We start from the raw sequence: 18,035 nt of genomic DNA on the forward strand, positions 1-18,035 counted from the left end.
TTTCCCGAAAATATTACAGACTTTCCGGAATTTCAGGCTCTGTTTCTGGAGAGGTTATTCTGTTCAGAAACATTCGTGTATCTTGGATTATGATGTCTCTATACATTCTCTGTGAGCAGTCATGCTCTGAAGAGACCCAGTATAATCATACAATAATTTAGATGGGAAGGGGCCTCTGGAGGTCAACTGATCCAACCCTTCATAGATCTTAGAGAGAGAGATGAAGAGGGAGGAGACCATAGAGTAAATAAATGTTCAGACCTATTCTAGCGTAGCTGAAAACTACGGGAGCCACATTTTCAGTTGTTAGGTATCTGTTTGGCTATATGTGGTTACCTACAGACTAACCCGTAACCCTATTTTTCTGTATAATTGGAGGTGTTGTGCCTAGATGTTATTTTGAGCATAATTGAGAGTACTGGCAGTTCAGCTTTGGTTTCTGATAAACTCTCTGCTCATTCAAATGTTCCGTCTCTCTGTTCCAGACATTGTCATTGGGACGTCTTCTAGCAGCGTTTGAAAATATCAACCTTGTCTTTTAAAGATTGCTTGTGTCAGATGTTAGGCACATCATGTGAATCAAAAGGCACTTGGTACAGGTCTCTAGCGAAGACGGAGAAATGCTTTATAATCCTAAACTGCCCTCAGCTCTGGTACCTGTCTTCTTCAATTCTCAAATGTGCAAAGCCTCATTGAACTAGATTTTGTAACCAAGAATACATTCCCAAAGCAGACCAGATGAGTGAAAGTCATTACAATTCAGTGGCCAACAATTTACTCTTTGTGCAGTGTCACAAGTTCGGCTGAATGAGGACACTGAAATGCTCAATAGTATCCTAGACATTTATCTAGGACGCTCTACACATGAGATTCTATTTTAATAGCAAAGTCTTTTTTTAACATAATCCTTTAAATACCTTAGAGGTCATTTTTACTTTTGAAAAAGTACAGATTTTCCTGGTCTGTACCGGCTTATTTGTTAGTTAAAAAATTCTGTCACAGAGTATCTTCTAAAGCAAATGGGAAGAAGGAAAGACGAATTGTAGCGCTCAGGTAGTGCTACCATGTCTCAAGGAGCTTGAAAGCTCATAGGATAAAGAAGCTTATTTTGGAATAGCAGACAAATATTTTTTAAAAGAAAACTGTAATGACTTTAGCGGTGCGTTTGCTAAAAATGTGTAACCATTCAGATGCAGTAGCAAGGGACAAGTACAAAATTGCCACTTTAAGTGGCAATCTAAATACACCGTTGTTACCTTCTATTTATAAATGCCCATTCTGGGTAAGATATTTGGCAGCTGGGCTGTACTTGGAAATCTGGAATTGCCTGATCATGTTATGTGATGATAACGTTTTCTTCATCAGTCAGCAGGGCTGTTTTGTTCACTTATATTGGCCCACGAGAATCACATCAGTTAATAACTGCAAGTACGTTCACCGGCAACATAGCTAAATAAACCCAAGTATATTTGCCAGAAACGTACACGTAAGTGCACCTGGATTCAATTTTCCTATGTACGGTTTCAAATTGACACACTATAAATGTTTGTGTGCAAAGCTGTGCTGTCTCCTAGCACAGATTCCACCTCCCCACTCCTCTTTCCCTCCCCTCACGCACATTTATTTATCTGAGCTGGGTTCTTGCAGCTGTCACAGGAAAACTGAGGTTTTTTCTCTGCTACCTAGAAGTTTCAACTTCATCTCTGTAAGAAGTTCCCCAGACTTCTTGCAAAACAGTAGTCAAATAAGCTCCCTAATAGTGCATTGTTTTGAACAAATAAATTAGCCTTTCTTTAGGTTTCAAATCACGCTGCCTGTTAATTATTAGTGCAATAACATAAACGAAGAATGCCGAAGAACTGACAAAATTTACAGCATCTTTTCTGTACTTATTTGGAATGTTCCCGTCATAAGCATAATGCGAATTCCTACCTTTAGCTTTCTGGTCAGTACCTAACTTCCAGTTCTTGCTTTCCAGCCTGGCCTTAGAACAGCTATTTTTGCAGAATGGAGGCATTGTAATAGCTGCAGTGTGGGTTTTGCACCTTTAACTGTACTTATCAGAATACATTGTAAATTTTTACGAGCATATAGGTAGCGAAGGTTGCCTTCTCTTCCCCTCTTTGGTGTCCTTTACAGACAGGAGGAATAAGCCGTGAAATTTGCAGCTGGGAGTTTCTTGGGATGAATTAGTCCCAGCTTAAAGTAGATTGATGTAACTAATTTGTATGTTTTCGTCCCCACAGTCACAGGAGCAGAAGTGTGTAGGGGCCTAGGAAAAGCTAGCCAGAGTAAAATGCGTTTTGGCTGTGCCTGCTGGCGTAGCGTCGCTGGGGCTGCGTGTTAATTCCCACTGCAGAGTCAGGGAGTTGGGAGGCCTTGCTGGCTCGGTAACGTGTCTGACATGGAAGCAGCAGAGCGTCTGACCTGTTGTTTCTACCCATAAAACAGTGTTGAAATGGAAACTATTGTTTTGCATGCCTGGGTGTAAATCAAATCTGTGTAATCACTCCAGATGGCTTCTTTGGTTAAGTAAAATGTTTTTGATAGGGAAAGTAAACAAAAACATCTCTAGGAGAGCAGCTGCACTTAGCCTATCTGATACCACTATTTAAAATGAAAATTCAGGCATAATTTTTCAAATCATCGTGGTTGCATCAAGTTACAGTAATGGAAATGAAGTTGATCTGACACTTCTTATAGGGAGACCTTGCTTACGCTTGCTTATTCTTTGCCAAGGAGGATAGAAGCAAACTGACTTAAGAACTGCCCACCTAGTCTAACAGTGCAGTATGGAGGAGATCTCCCAGCCCGAATACATTGCAGCTCCTTTTCCCTGTAGAAATAAAAACAGACCATACAGATACATACCTGTATGGGTATGTATCTTTCTGCTTAGTAAATATACTGTCTTGCAAAAGACATGGCAACATGTGGAATATAAACCACTTTCTGCGAATATTAAAACTATAAATTATAAGGCTGGATTACATCATGTTTTAAAAAGAGCCTAAAATATTCTCCGCTGAGGAAAAACCATGTTTATTTTAGGATTCTGTGTGGTGAATTATGAGAAGAGAAAGTACTTTTTAATGAGATTAGATTGCTTGATGTAGTGAAAATTACTCTTTGTTCACTTCCTGATCCTGTCTCACATTTCTGCTTTAGTTTCTGAAAACAGATGTTTTATGTCCAAAACTGACAGGCGATGTTCATAGTTTCTCAACAAGCTGTGATGCAGCATTTTGCACCACATACAAACCTAGTCCCACAAAAAAAGAAGAGTAATACCCACTTCCCCATGCAGTGACTTTTGGGGCACAAACTTACCAGATGTTAAGATTTCTAGCTTCATTTGTATTAACTGTTGATGATCTATGTATCAAATACTGTTTCTATTAAACTAATGAATTGCATCCTGTGAGGCTTACATTTTAAGGAGAACTGAGGGGATAACCATGTCCGTGTGTGTTTGTCACAGCTACGGCTTTTGCCAGTCACATTGTTCTACTGTCATAAATGTTGGCTAGATCATGTTTCTCCTTATTTTATTGCAGTCATTCCTGCTTGATATAAATGAAGTTGTTGGCATTGGTTTTCAATTGCATCATGTTTCTGACTGCAGTATCTCTCTCCTGTAATTTTGGTAGAAATAGGCTGTTAAGACAGAAATCCTTTTGCAATATACAGTATGTTGTCAGGGGCAAGATAAAGCAGATCAGTGGCAGGAGCAGCACAGAACAGATGAAAATGTATTTTGCTTCTATTGATGCAGTGCAGGCTGATATTTTGCAAGTGTGGGGTAATCAAGGAGAAAAAAACCAACTGTGGTATCCTGCCTCTGCATGTAATGTGATTACCATCAAAGAGTGAAATGGGAGCAGCTGAAGGAACGAATCCAAAACTACCCTGAGACACCATGGCAACTGGCCCCTCGCAGGGACAGCAGGAAGGCAGGCTTGGCCATTTCAAAATAAAAATTGCTTTGAATGGCCTTCTGTTTGTTGAGTGCTGGGTGCTTGCTTAAAACCTGATGGTCACAAGGAAAACGATAAGATATTCAATGCGTAGTACAACGTACGCTGTAAGCCCGAGCCTTTAGGAAACTGGAGAGAAAGAAAAGATCGTGGAAAATGCTTAAATATTTGGATACTGCAGATGTATTTATGCAGCAGGATGGAGGTACTGTTTACATACTATCCTTGGAGTGTAATTACAAGAATGTAAGATCTTGGGAATCAGAAGTATGTCTCTGTTCTGTAAGAACAGTGAATAATGATAGGGCTGTGTGTATCTACGAAATTTAAAAGTAATTTTGTGGACGCGTTTTGTTCACAGCAGGGATTTGAGTAGCATTTTCATGCCAGCTTCTACATTATTTCTAGAAAGGTTTAATGGCAGAGAACAATGCTTTTCAATAAAATACAGATTTCACATCTGGTGCAGCTAATATATACTGTACTGAAAAACGTCCCTGTTGAGTTATATCTGCTTAAAATAAAAATACTTTTTCAGAATAATACATGCTCTATTTCTTCTTGAAATTTACCCTGCAAAAATGAACCACCTGGATTACCATGGCACTTAAGGATATTTTTTGTTTGTTTGTTTTCTTTGAGAATGATTTTTATATAACATTTCCAGAATTTTACATTTAAAAAAAGAGGCTAAACTAGACCTGCAAATAAATAATTTTAAGTCTGTTAGTTGGGAAGAGTGATGTAAATCATGATGTATTTTCAGATTGACCATGGAGATGCACCATCCGAAGCTAACAATGAACCTAGGCCAACACCAGCAGAAAATGGAGTAAATTACACTGCCTCTCTTACACCGAAACCAGCAACTCAGGTTGTCCATAGCCAACCAACACCAGGTAAAAAAAAAAAAAAAAAAAAAAAAAAGGAAACCAAAAAAAGTCTAGTCTTTTCAAAATAAATCTGGATAATAATTCTTCATGTGCTTTGCATGTAAAGAACAAAGGGGGGGTTTTGTGTGTGTTTGCTTGTTTGTTTTGTTTTTATAAAATAGGTGGAAATTTTCCCACTACTTTAGTATGCTGTTAGGCCCAGTCTTCTTCAAATAATCAAATATCTTGTATTTTTGTGGTGGAAGTTCATTACAAGCAAGAAAATTTGCTGAGGGTTTTTTGTTGTTCTGCAAGTGCAGGAATCTCTTTAAATTGTTTTTACAAATATGCCTAATTTATGCATGTAGTTATATCTTATTCCACACACAAAATACAGCCTTAGATACTTATGTATTTTGTATTGACATGTCTCCTATAACAAATGCTTCTTAAACCACAGGGTTTATAATTTTATGACTGCAGTCTTCATAGGCTTGATCTAACTGACTTCCAAGGGGCTGGATTCATCTTGTGTACAGAAATATTGCACTGACATCGTAATATAGGGCAGTTGTACTAACCAGCAGCCCAATACCGCTTCAGTGACTTGTATGAGCAAGTATCAGTGAGTTCAATAACAGCTTCCTCATAAGTAAAACAACAAAGCTCGGGTGGGTTTTTGGAAGGTTACCTTTTCGTGTTGGTTCACAGGATCGGTGGTGTTTTCCTTGTTGCTGCTCTTCTGCTCAAGAGATATGTTTTCTCAAGTGATTGATAAATGCCGTGTCAGTGTATGTCCTGTGTCACCTGCCATGTTTTAATATGCAATCAAGCGGCACAATAATGGCTGTTGTTTTAATCAGTCACCTCTTTTACCTCTAGGTTCGGTGAAAGCACCTGCAAAGACAGAAGATCTTATTCAGAGTGTCCTCACAGGTAATAAATACACAGTTTACACTGCACGAATGATACACTTCTTTGTCAAGAGAAACATATTTTTTTATGAAATAGGCCATCTGGCTTAGACATTTCTTTGAGTGATTAGGACTGCAGTAATTCACAGAAAATGTACATACCATCTTTTCTTCCTAAACTTTGAAGTTATTAAATGTTTGAGCACGTTTCATGAGATCAGTATTGGGTGCCAACAGGGAATTTTTTAAAAAATATCCCATTGTTGTAGTTTCACAAGCACAACTGTCTAATGCAGACAAAAGACCAGCATTGTTATGAGAACAGAAGATAAATTTGCTCTGAATATTGTGAATAGTAGTGAAACTATTTTATCTTCATTAGCCTTGCGGTGTTCACATTGCTCCTTGTCGTGGTTTAACCCCAGCCAGCAACTAAGCACCACCCAGCCGCTCACTCACTCCCCGCCGGTGGGATGGGGGAGAGAATCAGAAGAGTAAAAGTGAGAAAACTCGTGGGTTGAGATAAAGATAGTTTAATAATTAAAGCAAAAGCCGTGCATGGAAGCAAAGCAAACCAAGGAATTCATTCACTACTTCCCATCGGCAGGCAGGTGTTCAGCCATCTCCAGGAAAGCAGGGCTCCGTCATGTGTAACCGTTACTTGGGAAGACAAAACACCATCACTCCAAACATCCCCCCCTTCCTTCTTCTTCTCCCAGCTTTACATGCTGAGCATGGTGCGGGATGTCCCTCTGGTCAGTTGGGGTCAGCTGTCCCGGCTGTGTCCCCTCCCAGCCTCTTGTGCACCCCCAGCTACTCGCTGGTGGGGTGGGGGGAGAAGCAGAAAAGGCCTTGACTCTGTGTAAGCCCTGCTCAGCAGTAACTAAAACATCCCTGTGTTATCAACACTGTTTCCAGCACAAATCCAAACCATAGCCCCATAGTAGCTGCTATGAAGAAAATTAACTCTACCCCAGCCAAAACCAGCACACTCCTACAAAACTGAAATTACCATTACATTAAGCAAACTGGTCTGTCGGTGAGATCGTGCCCTCCTGTTCAATTGGGAATCATGTCCTCCAGCTTGGAGTTAGAGTTTAGATTGCAAATCTCATAACTCAGTTTATTTTATAGTCATTCTCCTACGTTAGAACCCATTCCGTGTCCAAATCTTGTGTAGGCCTACATTTAGGTGTGGAAAACATATAAGACATGAAATTCTGCATGTTGATTGCCTCTTATTCAGTGTCCTGCACGTGCAGTAGAAAGAGGCTGGCCTAGATTGTGGAAGTACCTGCTGGCCTCATACGGTCAGTCTGTTGTCTGGAAAGGGGTCTTCAGTCTGGCTTCCCCAGAGCTGTGACCCCAGATCATGCAAGTCATCATTCCCTCCAGTGTTTTTTTTTTAATTGCTGATGAGCTCGTGCAGGTCAGGCTAGCAGACCCTGAGCTCGAGCTGTGATCTGGGTTCACAGAGCAGGACATCCTTCATAGCTGCTGTTGGAGTGACAGTGCTGGCGGGCAGTTCTCAGCATTTAGCTACCAATCCTTTACTGGACTGGCAGCCAGGTGGCCGTCACTCCTCTGATGCAGGGTCTCCATCAAGAGAGAAGTGAAGTCTCTCCCGAGATGCCGTGATGATACCGGGACAGGTGCCTCCAGCCAGTGCCCGGGTCAAGGCAGGAGAGCAGGCAGCTGAAGTGCTGTTTGTGAAGGGGGTTTAGGTGTCAGCGTGTTACGTAGCCCATCTAGAGAGAAGGGAGACTTGAAGTGTTGGTACAGTGGGTACAAAAAGGTGGCCATATCTATGCAGGATCGTGTTTTTATATGTTGGGCTGATGGGAATCTTTTGCATTTGAAAGGGGTTGAGAAAAGAAAGTACATGGGTTTTATTTTGCTACACATCTTGGTGTTCTTATTTCCAGATAAGTCTACTCAGTTAGTTTAAGCTAGCACATTTCACTTACCAGCAGTAAACAAGCATGCTTTGTTTCATTCCTGCTAATGGCAATTTCTGGGTTCTCTGATTGAAATCGTACGTTATTAGAAAACTGAAGTGTCTTTTGTTATTGTCGTTGTAGAAGTGGAAGCACAGACTATTGAGGAGCTAAAACAACAGAAGTCTTTTGTTAAGCTTCAGAAGAAGCACTACAAGGAAATGAAGGACCTTGTAAAGAGGCACCACAAGAAAACCACTGACCTTATCAAAGAGCACACTGCAAAGTATAATGAAATCCAGAACGACTACCTGCGACGAAGAGCAGTTTTAGAAAAAACAGCAAAAAGAGACAGTAAGAAAAGGTATGTTGAATGTAGCTTTTTTTTTTGTTGCTTGTACCTAGAAAGATTCCTAGGTAAAATGAAGTCAGGGCCTTTGATATGGAAATCATCAGAAAAAGCCCTCTCCATGATGTGCTGCTTCTCTGCTAGAAGCCAGATAAGTTGTTCACCATGTTACGCCTCTCTCCCTGTAAATGAGGGCGCACAATATTTATCTTGGGACTTACCCTAGACCGCTGGTATGGGTAGGTGACTCAGCTGTACTGGCAACAGCAGCCAGTGGTTAGTAGTGAGCTTAATCACAAACTATGAGAGGGGGCATCCCCTATGTACCGGGACAGTTCAGGAACCAGACTGCAGCGTGAAAGAACTCAAACCTATCTGGATAAAGTGTTTTACTTTTGTACTCAGGTCAACTGCGTTTTATCAGAGCACCTCATCTTCTCCCATGCTGACCTCCTTCAGGAGGAGTATCAGTTCAAACTTCAAATGTAGCTCCTTTTTCGAGCAAGGAGAAGTTCTTACAGCCAGCACATGTGGTCATCCTGCCCATATTAAGGAATTGGTTTACTCTGAGCCACCACAGTGTGCTGTCTGGTGGTGGAAGAGACCCAAGTGTCAAAACAGGAAAAAAACTTAGTCCTCTTTTCTGCTATTTATGGGTAAAATGGATATTCTGAATTTGGGGATGAAAAGCATTGTCTCCAAGTTAGAGCCCTGGAAAAAACTCAGTAGAAGGCATCAGATGTATAATTAGGTGAAAGAAACACCTGAAAGTTATGAACATCTGACTACTGTTTCAATGATGATTGATCCAGACCACTTGGGGATCTCTTAATGATTGCTTGGCTATGCCTCTGCATGCACACGCCTTCTGTGCTACATCTCTTTCCAAATCTTGCATTGCCCTATCTCTTTGTATGTGCTGATCTAATTTTTAAATTATTTGTTTAGATAATAATAAAAAAGGAGAGTTGTATTTATCATTATCAATTTGAAATGCAAAGACTGTCATGACTCATTAATCTTTCCGCAATTATTGTCTTGTTCATACGGTAAGGAGCTATATGTTAATAAAGATCAATTCTTAACTCCTGGCAAGACATGCACACATAGGTACAATCAGTGTCTGATACTGTCACAGCTGAATGATGATCAGGAAGGGGTACCCTCCTAAATTTTTATTTCTCCCATTAACACAGCATTTTCATTTTAAGATAATTTATTTTTTCAAGTAATTAGATAAGCACAAAAGTCCTTTAACTTTTACATAGAATTGATATAGCTGCAGTTTTTAAATATGAAGGCACTGAATGAACATTAAAAAAATTACTTGATAGTTTTTGAGAGGAGATCATCAGAGAAAAAGGCTGCAAGCATGCTCTGGCTGCTAACCTTGTTGATAGTACCTCTCATTCTCAGTGACTGGGATTCAGGCCATAACTTGTCCCTAGGAAGGAGCTTATCCATTTATGCCTGCCTGATGACAGAATGTCATTGGGCTTAATAAGAGCTTAACACTCAGAATATATCTATGTTCAGCTGGCCGTAACTGTTGCCAGTGTTCAGGCTTCTGGGTTCTATGCTTGAGTTTAACAAACTCCCTCAGTGACTGGTTGTCAGCTGCACACACAGTGGTATTTTACCTGCTGTATTTTCCATCATCAATGTGTGCGACAGATAGTGGCAGCCAAAACAATGCCATGTTTCTTTTCTGTAGCATATTCTATTCAAGTTTAAGCAGAAAAACAAACTGAATAAATGACTCATTTATCTTTGAGTAAAAAGGATTTTGTTTTTTCATTTCATTATGATCTGACCATAAATCATTCATGATAGGAGGCAATAAAACCCTGCAGTCTATTAGGTGGATCTGTCACAGTGATTTCAGAGATGTGAAGTTTTATGTACAGATACAAAGAAATCTGAAGGTTAAAAATCTGAGATTGAATTTTAAAAAGGCAGGAATAGATTTATAGGGATTTTCAAAGTTGCAAGTATGTATTATCTCAAGCAGAAGACTTCTAATAGAATACTGCATCCTAGGAAAAAGGTGATTTTTATCATTTTGAATTATTACTGAAGCTGTTTGCCTGTAAATGCAAAATATAAATCACTGCTTCATCGGGAGTCCCTGTATCAGGTTGCCATACAAATGTGTTGTCTCTTGTCAGAAGCAATACATGTTTCATGCCCTTGTCTAAAATTGGGCCAAGATTCAGTAAAGCCATTGTCTATAGAAGTTTGAAGTATTTATTTATACACATGCAGAAGTGTTTTGTTGGTGCTGTTCTGAAGTTTCTTTAATGATTATGGCTGAAACACTAAAACACAGTCTTAGTATTTCAGCCAGCATTCAGAAATAGGCCTTATTTCTTTTTCCCAAAAATACAAGGGCAACGTCAGCTTTAAAATGTATAGTGTAATGGCATAATATGCTGACTTTAGTATTCATTAATGCTGTCTTCTGGCTCTGTATTTAAATTATCCTCACCTATCACACTGACACCACTTAACCTCTTAGCAGAATATTCAAACACAATAAAAATACAAGAAATAAAAAGAGGCTACCTTGGTTCGTATCCTCAGACTGATGAAAGCAGCTTCACAGTATTTCAGTTGAAGTTACTCTAATTGACAGCAGCTGCAAACTTGAACCTGGGAGAGAAAAGGTAGGCAGCCAGTGTAGCAAGTTCTCTGCATTGTAATCTCTGCAAATTTCTGAGTAGCAAACTCATTTTTTCTCACAGTGTCGGCCCTCTCTGTTCAAGGCTTTGCTGTTTTTTCCATCTCATGCAGTGTTCCTGAGGTTTCCCAGGCAACTGATTTAACACCTGAGTACAGCAGTAAACACAGCAGCAGAGCAGGGACACAGCATAATTTATTTTTTTTTTTATGTTTTTCTTGGGTTTAGTTTACTGCTGGCCTGAGAATGATACTGCTTTTGCTGCTTATTTTTCCCTTGAACACTTTAGTGTTGTCACGTCATGTCTCCTTTCACAATTACATCTATCCTTCCTTCTGTCTTAAGAAAGAAAAAAAACCCCAAAACTGTTCCTAAGTGTTGCTTTTTAGCTTCCTCATTATATTTTTCCTTTGCCCCTATGTGCTGCCTTTCTGAGGTTTACTCCCCACTGGGCTGTTAAGTTTCCTTCTAAAGTCAGCAGTCCATCGAGCACTTTCCTCTGGGTGTGCTATGCATGGCATTTCCTGAAGGGGGGAGAAAATACCAAATAAAGGGATGCTCCTACCATTTTAAGCATTTTCTAAATGCAGATGTAAAGTTATGCTCTTAAATTTATTGCTAAGCGTATGTAAGAATGACTCAGTTTTCAAAATACTTCGCATTCACCATTTCTGCTGAGGACTGGGCAGCTTTGATGTTCAAGTTTCATGTCTGGAAGTGGATAAACAAGTTCCATGGGCATCTGTTTATGGGAAATCTTGCAGTTGCATCTCTAGCTCATTTATACTAAGTCCAGTTCACACCACCGTGATGGGTTAGTAAAATGAGGTTTAAGAGCAATAGCCATCCCATTAATAAACTGCTAACGCTATTTTTTTCCTAAAAGATGAAATTATTGGACTTATTAGAATGAAAATAATCTTCTGGCCCTATATGTGGTGCTAAGAAACTTCTTAATGGGCTACGTATAACCAGCTGCCTTAAAAACAAGGTTTAAATATGGGGCAGAGCGTACATGCCTCATGACTTAGACCTCGGTGGTGTGTGTGTGTCTTTGCAGATCTGAAACAGGCAGCCCAGACCACAGTTCAACTATTGAACAGGAATTAGCTGCGCTCGACTCTGAAATGACCCAGAAGCTAGTTGAGCTGAAGGAGAAGCAACAACAGCAGCTGCTAAATCTCCGACAGGAGCAGTATTACAGTGAAAAGTACCAGAAACGAGAGCACATTAAGCTGGTACGTTTGTTATGTTGTCTGCTTTTCTTTAGTGATCTCAGGGCGAGTAATGAAAGCAGCATGACATTGTAATTAAGTGGGGCTTCCTTTTACTTGGAGTCCATTTCAGAGCTTGATTTCCCTGTGGTCTGCTGCAACTTCAAGGGGTTTTTGTGTCACTTTGTCACTAACATTTCTAACGACTTGGAAGGCTTTTTGGATGGAAAGCAGAAAGGCAACAGGATTATTACTACTGCTAACACAGAGAGTCTTTACCTCTAGTTACCTAAGTCTCAGTTTATTGCAGCTTTCGGATGATGTTCCCATTTTGTTCTGCCGCTTTAAACTTACAACACTCAAGGAGGCAGGATTAGCTGGAAAATAAATGAAGACACCATGAAAATAAATAAATGAAAATAGATTCAAACATTCCCTCGGGCACAGAGTTGTGCCAAACGGTGTTGCTGTTGCAGATGAATGCTTTAAGGGGATGCAGGACATAATCTGTATATGGTGAAGAAATATTTTGCGTCCATCGGTCCAAGCCAGCTTGTGTTTTTACAGCTGGAGTTTGGCTGAAAACTACAGCAGGATCATAGGCCCTCTGAGCTGAAATAGAGGAGCTTGGGCAGATGGCAGCTGATGCTGATGGATATTCTCAGGCAGAAAAGAACATTTTTAAAGGGTGTTACGGGAGTGCAAACTGTTTCTCAACTCCAGACAATCCTCTCTCTCAATTTTTTTCTATTATATGATGTTTTCCCTCATTACTGTTGGATGAAGCGATTTGTCTGCTCTGCCCTGCTGTCCAAAAAGAGCAGGTCAGAGGAGTAATATGTGTGGATATTGCTCAGCAAGGCCTTTTCACAAATTCATTCCCATGGATCACAGCCGGGTGCTGCAGTTCCCAAGCAGTGCCCTGTTTATCACCAGTTCTATGTGAATCGCTTCAGCGTTACCCAGTGGGAGCTGCTCCAGTGTGGGTGCATGGACGCGGTTACCTGTGCTGCAGGGAGAGCGCTCACATTCAAGTAACAGTTGTTGGCTGTATCTCAGGGATTTTAATTTTTACGAAAACAAACCATTTTGGACCCACATAGTTGAGTTGATGTGATAAGCTAACTCATTTCTCATTTCAAAATGGGAAATGGCATTTCTCAAAGCAAAGTTACATTTTCAGCATTGTCCAGTGAGGTAGTGTCAGGATAAATGAGTATTTTAGCAGAGGACCTTCAGACAGTTTTCCCTCTGAGCTGTGCAGGAGTTAATATTCCAATTAAAATCTGCTTTGCGGCCAAGAGACTCTTTCTGATGTCTTTCTTTTAGAGGACAGGCTATTGTCGGTATCTTTTTTCTTTTATCTAAGGAATGAAAAGCTGGATTAGACCAGCTAGGCATTATTATACATCCTCTGGTTCATCATCCTGAGGATTATTTTACAGAATCAGACTTAAACTAGAGGGGGTGATCAAACCAAATTGGTCCCATTTCCCACTTTTATTCACCATTCATTGAACTTGCACAAAAGCCCTGTCCGTGTGTCCTCTCCTGGCAGCACCACCACCACAAGCATGCTTTTTATTAGCAGTTCCAAGCCAAATGAGACTGGACCCAGCGCTGCACAGCAGATTTCAAACCAACGACTCGGATTTTTTGAATCCGTCATTCTGTGTTCAAAATGTAGGCTATGATTATCTATAATTAGCTTTCTTAGCTATCACGCATGAATTTTCAATATCCACCTGACCACCCTGAAATCCAAGCTGTTCATGTAATAATGCTCAATGCAAGAGGAATGTTTTCAGCATTCGCACAAAACCTTGAATATTCAGTGACACAGGGATTCAGTTTGTAATTTATATTGCGCAAATTCACTTTGTGACCATCAATGAATTATCGTAGGCATTTCAATTCCTAGCAAAGGTAAAATCTGCAAAATATATTTTGGGTTTACATTTACTATTCTGAAACTATATCACCTTGATGTACAGAGAAGTGATAGTTTCTGTATAAATTGGACATACACAAGTCTGGCTAGGCTCCGCAAGTTAAGAATGCATTTACGCTAGTAAGAATGTTTACTGGCTTTTGATTGTTGGTAATTAATCGGGGAATGGTGTAACACTTCCATGTCTGCTGCAGACTTTTGAGGAAACTTAGATGCACGTATGGTGTTTAGCTGAAAATACATATTTTTGTTTCTTGGGATTTTTTTTTAGCTTATTCAGAAGTTGACAGATGTAGCAGAGGAGTGTCAGAACAGCCAGCTAAAGAAACTGAAAGAAACATGTGAAAAGTAAGGTGCTATTCCCCTTATCATTGATTACTACTCCTGTGTTGTTTTTGTTTAGATACGTTTTGAACTTGCCCTTATGTTTTGTGCTTTAGAGAAAAGAAAGAATTGAAGAAAAAAATGGACAAGAAGAGGCAGGAGAAGATCACAGAAGCAAAGTCCAAGGATAAAAATCAAATGGAAGAGTAAGTATATCCCTAGATCCGCATCCTTATATGTTATGAGGAGACAAGATTTTTCACAACTGGAAAATCAAAGAAAGGTCAGACTAATGCCTCACCAGAGCAGTGAGTCCTCCTTACTTCCGCTGATACTAATTTCGTTTCCTGGGACTAATCTAATCTCCTGTTCTGCGAGAATAGAGAGCCTGGGTCAGCGCAAAGGTGCTGATGTGTGGGTTGGGGACATGCCTGCGAGTGGCACGATGGAGTGATTCACCGAGATGCTGTTAATCCAGACACTAGTCCTCTGAGTATAAATAGACTTAGTGGCTTCAGTTCCTGCAGGGTTTGATTTCACCATAACTCAGATTTTTATTTGTGTTATCTTTTTTTAACTCTGTTAAAGCTGCTCTCCGGAAGAGATAGCAGCAACACACTGGAAGGTTTGCTCTACTTTTGTGATAAATTCCCCTCAGATGCTGCGCTACTGATTCTCCTCCAGTGACAGTGGTATGCAGTGTGCAGTCACTTTGGGTGGAAGGGAGAGGAAAGCTGAGCTCTGAGAGTGCAGTTGCTGTGAACAGGGACAGGAATATTAATTTCTTTATGCACCACCAGACAATACAAACTGTAGTTGTGCAAGTTGATTATATTCTTCCCAAGGGCACAGTATCTAGGTTTGTTTGTCCTCCTTCATTTGTTTTGGCAAGCAGTTCAAAAAGAAAATGGAGCATTTTAATCTTGCACTGTTTGCTGGAATATTCTTGTTACCAGTCTTTAGTAACATTTAAGGACTGTTAAAAATGCAGGAGGAACAAAAAAAAAGAAAAATTCAGAATATCTGAGTTTTGCCAAGTAACAAAGACACAACTAGGTTTCGTTTTCTACAGGTAAAAAGGTTTACACAGGTTTTGGAGCCTCTCAACATAGTATCTGTGTATTTGGTGACACTGAAAGAAGGTCACACAGAGTGAACCGCATCAGATAATTTAAGAATTGTTATTACAGAATTTTAATGAACATCCTAGAAAAAAGATAACAAAATGAAAGTAATTGATTATGAATAAAGGGAGAAAGACTTAATATGGTTAGAGCTGGTCAGAGGGCATGGAAGTCATATTAGAAAAGAGTAGTCATTACGAAAATGTTATAGCAGTAAAAATCAATTGCAATAGGAAATGATTTGCTGAGAGGTTAATGAGACACTAGTGAGAAAGGCTCAGAAACAGACAAGTAGAAATTCTTTTTTTTTTCCTTTTATTTTTTTTCTCATTTTTCCCCAGGGCTTTCATTTGCCAGGCTTTTCAAAGAGCCCTTGGGAAAGATGAGATGGGAACTACATGGGAAACTCAGCTTTCCTCTGTCAAGTGACATAGTTTGTCCTCATTCTCGCGGTAGGACAGAGAGTAGCGCGACCACCTGATGTATCCCATTCGAGTCATCCAGGCTAGGCTGTGTTTATTTAAAGCTTTTACACAAATTCTGAATCTGAATTCTCTCAGTGCCAGGAGGCACACAAGGTGCGAACATCGTTCTTCCACTTCGATCGGTCTGCGGCTGCGTGCTCTGGAGTCCCGAGGGCCACAGCGCAGTCTTCTGTTGGTTTTTTCCTCAAGACATGACCGATCCAGTTCCATCTCCTCCTCCTCACTTCATTACTGATTTTCTCCATCTCCGAGTTGATGCTCGTCGTTTCCGCAACTTTTTATTTTTTTTCCGGGAGGAGGTAGTTGGCCTCCTGCCCAACCCCCATGACTTGGAGGGCCAGTGGTTTTTCTGTCAGGGTGGCCTTCCCTTAGGCTGCGTTGGTTCGCGGCACCTTCTTCCATTTTATCCGGTGCACCCTCCAGAGAGGGATCCCCTATCCACCACCCAGGGGACGCGCCTTCTAGCCGTGCAGCCCCAGCCGAAGGTTTTACACAAATTTGGGAAAGAATATTACACAGAGATAATACATTGTATTGTTACTTATTTTTTCTGATTCCTACATGCACCCAGGGATTGTGTAACTACCTAAAAACGTCAGATTTTAGTGCCACCTGAATAGATAGAAATTACCCTAATTAGGTTTTGGAGTACTGTCCTGAATCTGGTCAACTCAAGTATCCACAAATTGTTATTTTATGTGCATTTATCCTTTTGGGGGATCTCATCTTCAGCCTTTGATCAAAGATTACCTAATAACTGTCTCACTGAGTCGCTTAAAGTTCAAGTATTTCCTCCAAGTTCAGCTTTATGTGGTTTGCATAGCAAAGCTGGGGACAGAAGTTGAGTCTGCCCTGCTCTTTGAGAAAGCTTTGCCATTCATTCCCTCTGAGATGTCACCAGCAGTATCTGCTTGCTGACAGAGACTCTACCATACGATGTGCCACAACGTGGCAGTGTGCATCTACTGATGATCGTGCGCTCTCCTAGACTGACATTTGGGCCTTAAGGAACACCACCATCACTTTGAAGACGCGGCGGTACCCTGTGGGAAAAGCCTGTTGTGAAAGAGCAGGGGGTTTGTTGTGGTAGCTCATGGGGAAGTCTGAGCCCTTCGTACGATAAAGATGCAGCCTGTTACAAAAGGCACATTCAGGAAGTGGATAAAAGCTAAGTAGGCAGATCCATACATTCAAAACACAGCCTTACTTATTCCGTAAGGAGTTGTGGTGGATTAAAATATATCGGTGTGATCTTATTGACTACAGTAACTTGTTGATTGCTTCTCCCCAGAGAGAAGACTGAAATGATTCGATCGTACATCCAGGAGGTGGTGCAGTACATAAAACGGGTATGTCAGGCAATATGTATATTTTTCATTTTGGGGGGTAAAATGTCAGCTTTTGTATTTTAGTTCATATGAAACTGAAGATTCTAAGCTTCGGTATAAAGATTCTGCAAGTGCTGATTTTTAACAGATGCAGTGTAGACTTCTTTTCATATTCCAGTTAAAGGAAAACTGGAATTTCAGACGGATCCTGATTAATTGTTAGTCGGTGTTTAGGGGATGGTGCTAAGAGGGGCAGATTTTAATACCGTTGTGATTTCATCTTTGAATATCCTGTGTTTGGTCACGGAAAATGTACCGACTTTTTTAATTGGCTTGCTGTCTCATGAATGCAAAGATTGCATAAGGAACTCTGAAAGTTTAATTGCAGAATAGATTTTAACCTTAATTACATTTGTACAGTTACTGAAATGCAAAAAAAAAAACATTTTATGAGCTCTGTAAATACAAGTCAAAGAATTTCCTTACAGGTATTAGCTTTTCTGAAGCTATAGGTCATTTACACTGGGCTGAAAGCATACACCGCAGTGTTTTGATATGTGAAATCACTATGAAACATATGCCGCTATTGAATTTTCTCTTAATTTCAGCGCAGAGATAGTTCAGTTCAAAAGTTGGCCCATTTTTGCTCGCAGAGGCCTTGATTCAGGAAGCAACCTAAAGAATTAGCAAATAAAGTATGCTTAATTCCTGTTGGAGCCAGACACATATCTGAGTGCTTTATTAAACGAGGCCCAAAATTTATCAGCATGTTCATTCAGGACTCTAGTATGCAAATCCTCTTCTTCTGGGAACAGGGTCCATCTCGCACAGCTCACACAATAAAAGCTAAAGCAAAATAATACGATTTTTAAAAATGCAT

At 40.2% G+C, this 18,035-nt stretch overlaps 1 protein-coding gene across 1 annotated transcript in view; it reads left to right on the forward strand.

Moving 5' to 3' along the window:
• The window catches only part of PLCB1 (phospholipase C beta 1), a gene marked incomplete at its 5' end in the record, with an annotated part of 405,623 nt that overhangs the window by 326,959 nt on the left and 60,629 nt on the right, over nucleotides 1-18,035 (forward strand). Inside the window, 7 exons of the mRNA XM_082305814.1 lie at nucleotides 4,744-4,876; nucleotides 5,732-5,785; nucleotides 7,845-8,064; nucleotides 11,790-11,967; nucleotides 14,166-14,242; nucleotides 14,335-14,424; nucleotides 17,119-17,176. Of these exons, the coding sequence (XP_082161940.1) occupies nucleotides 4,744-4,876; nucleotides 5,732-5,785; nucleotides 7,845-8,064; nucleotides 11,790-11,967; nucleotides 14,166-14,242; nucleotides 14,335-14,424; nucleotides 17,119-17,176 (810 nt within the window). The remainder of the gene's footprint in view (nucleotides 1-4,743; nucleotides 4,877-5,731; nucleotides 5,786-7,844; nucleotides 8,065-11,789; nucleotides 11,968-14,165; nucleotides 14,243-14,334; nucleotides 14,425-17,118; nucleotides 17,177-18,035) is intronic.

Source organism: Platalea leucorodia (genome assembly GCF_965183815.1).
Source record: "Platalea leucorodia genome assembly, chromosome: 3".
NCBI lineage: Eukaryota > Metazoa > Chordata > Aves > Pelecaniformes > Threskiornithidae > Platalea > Platalea leucorodia.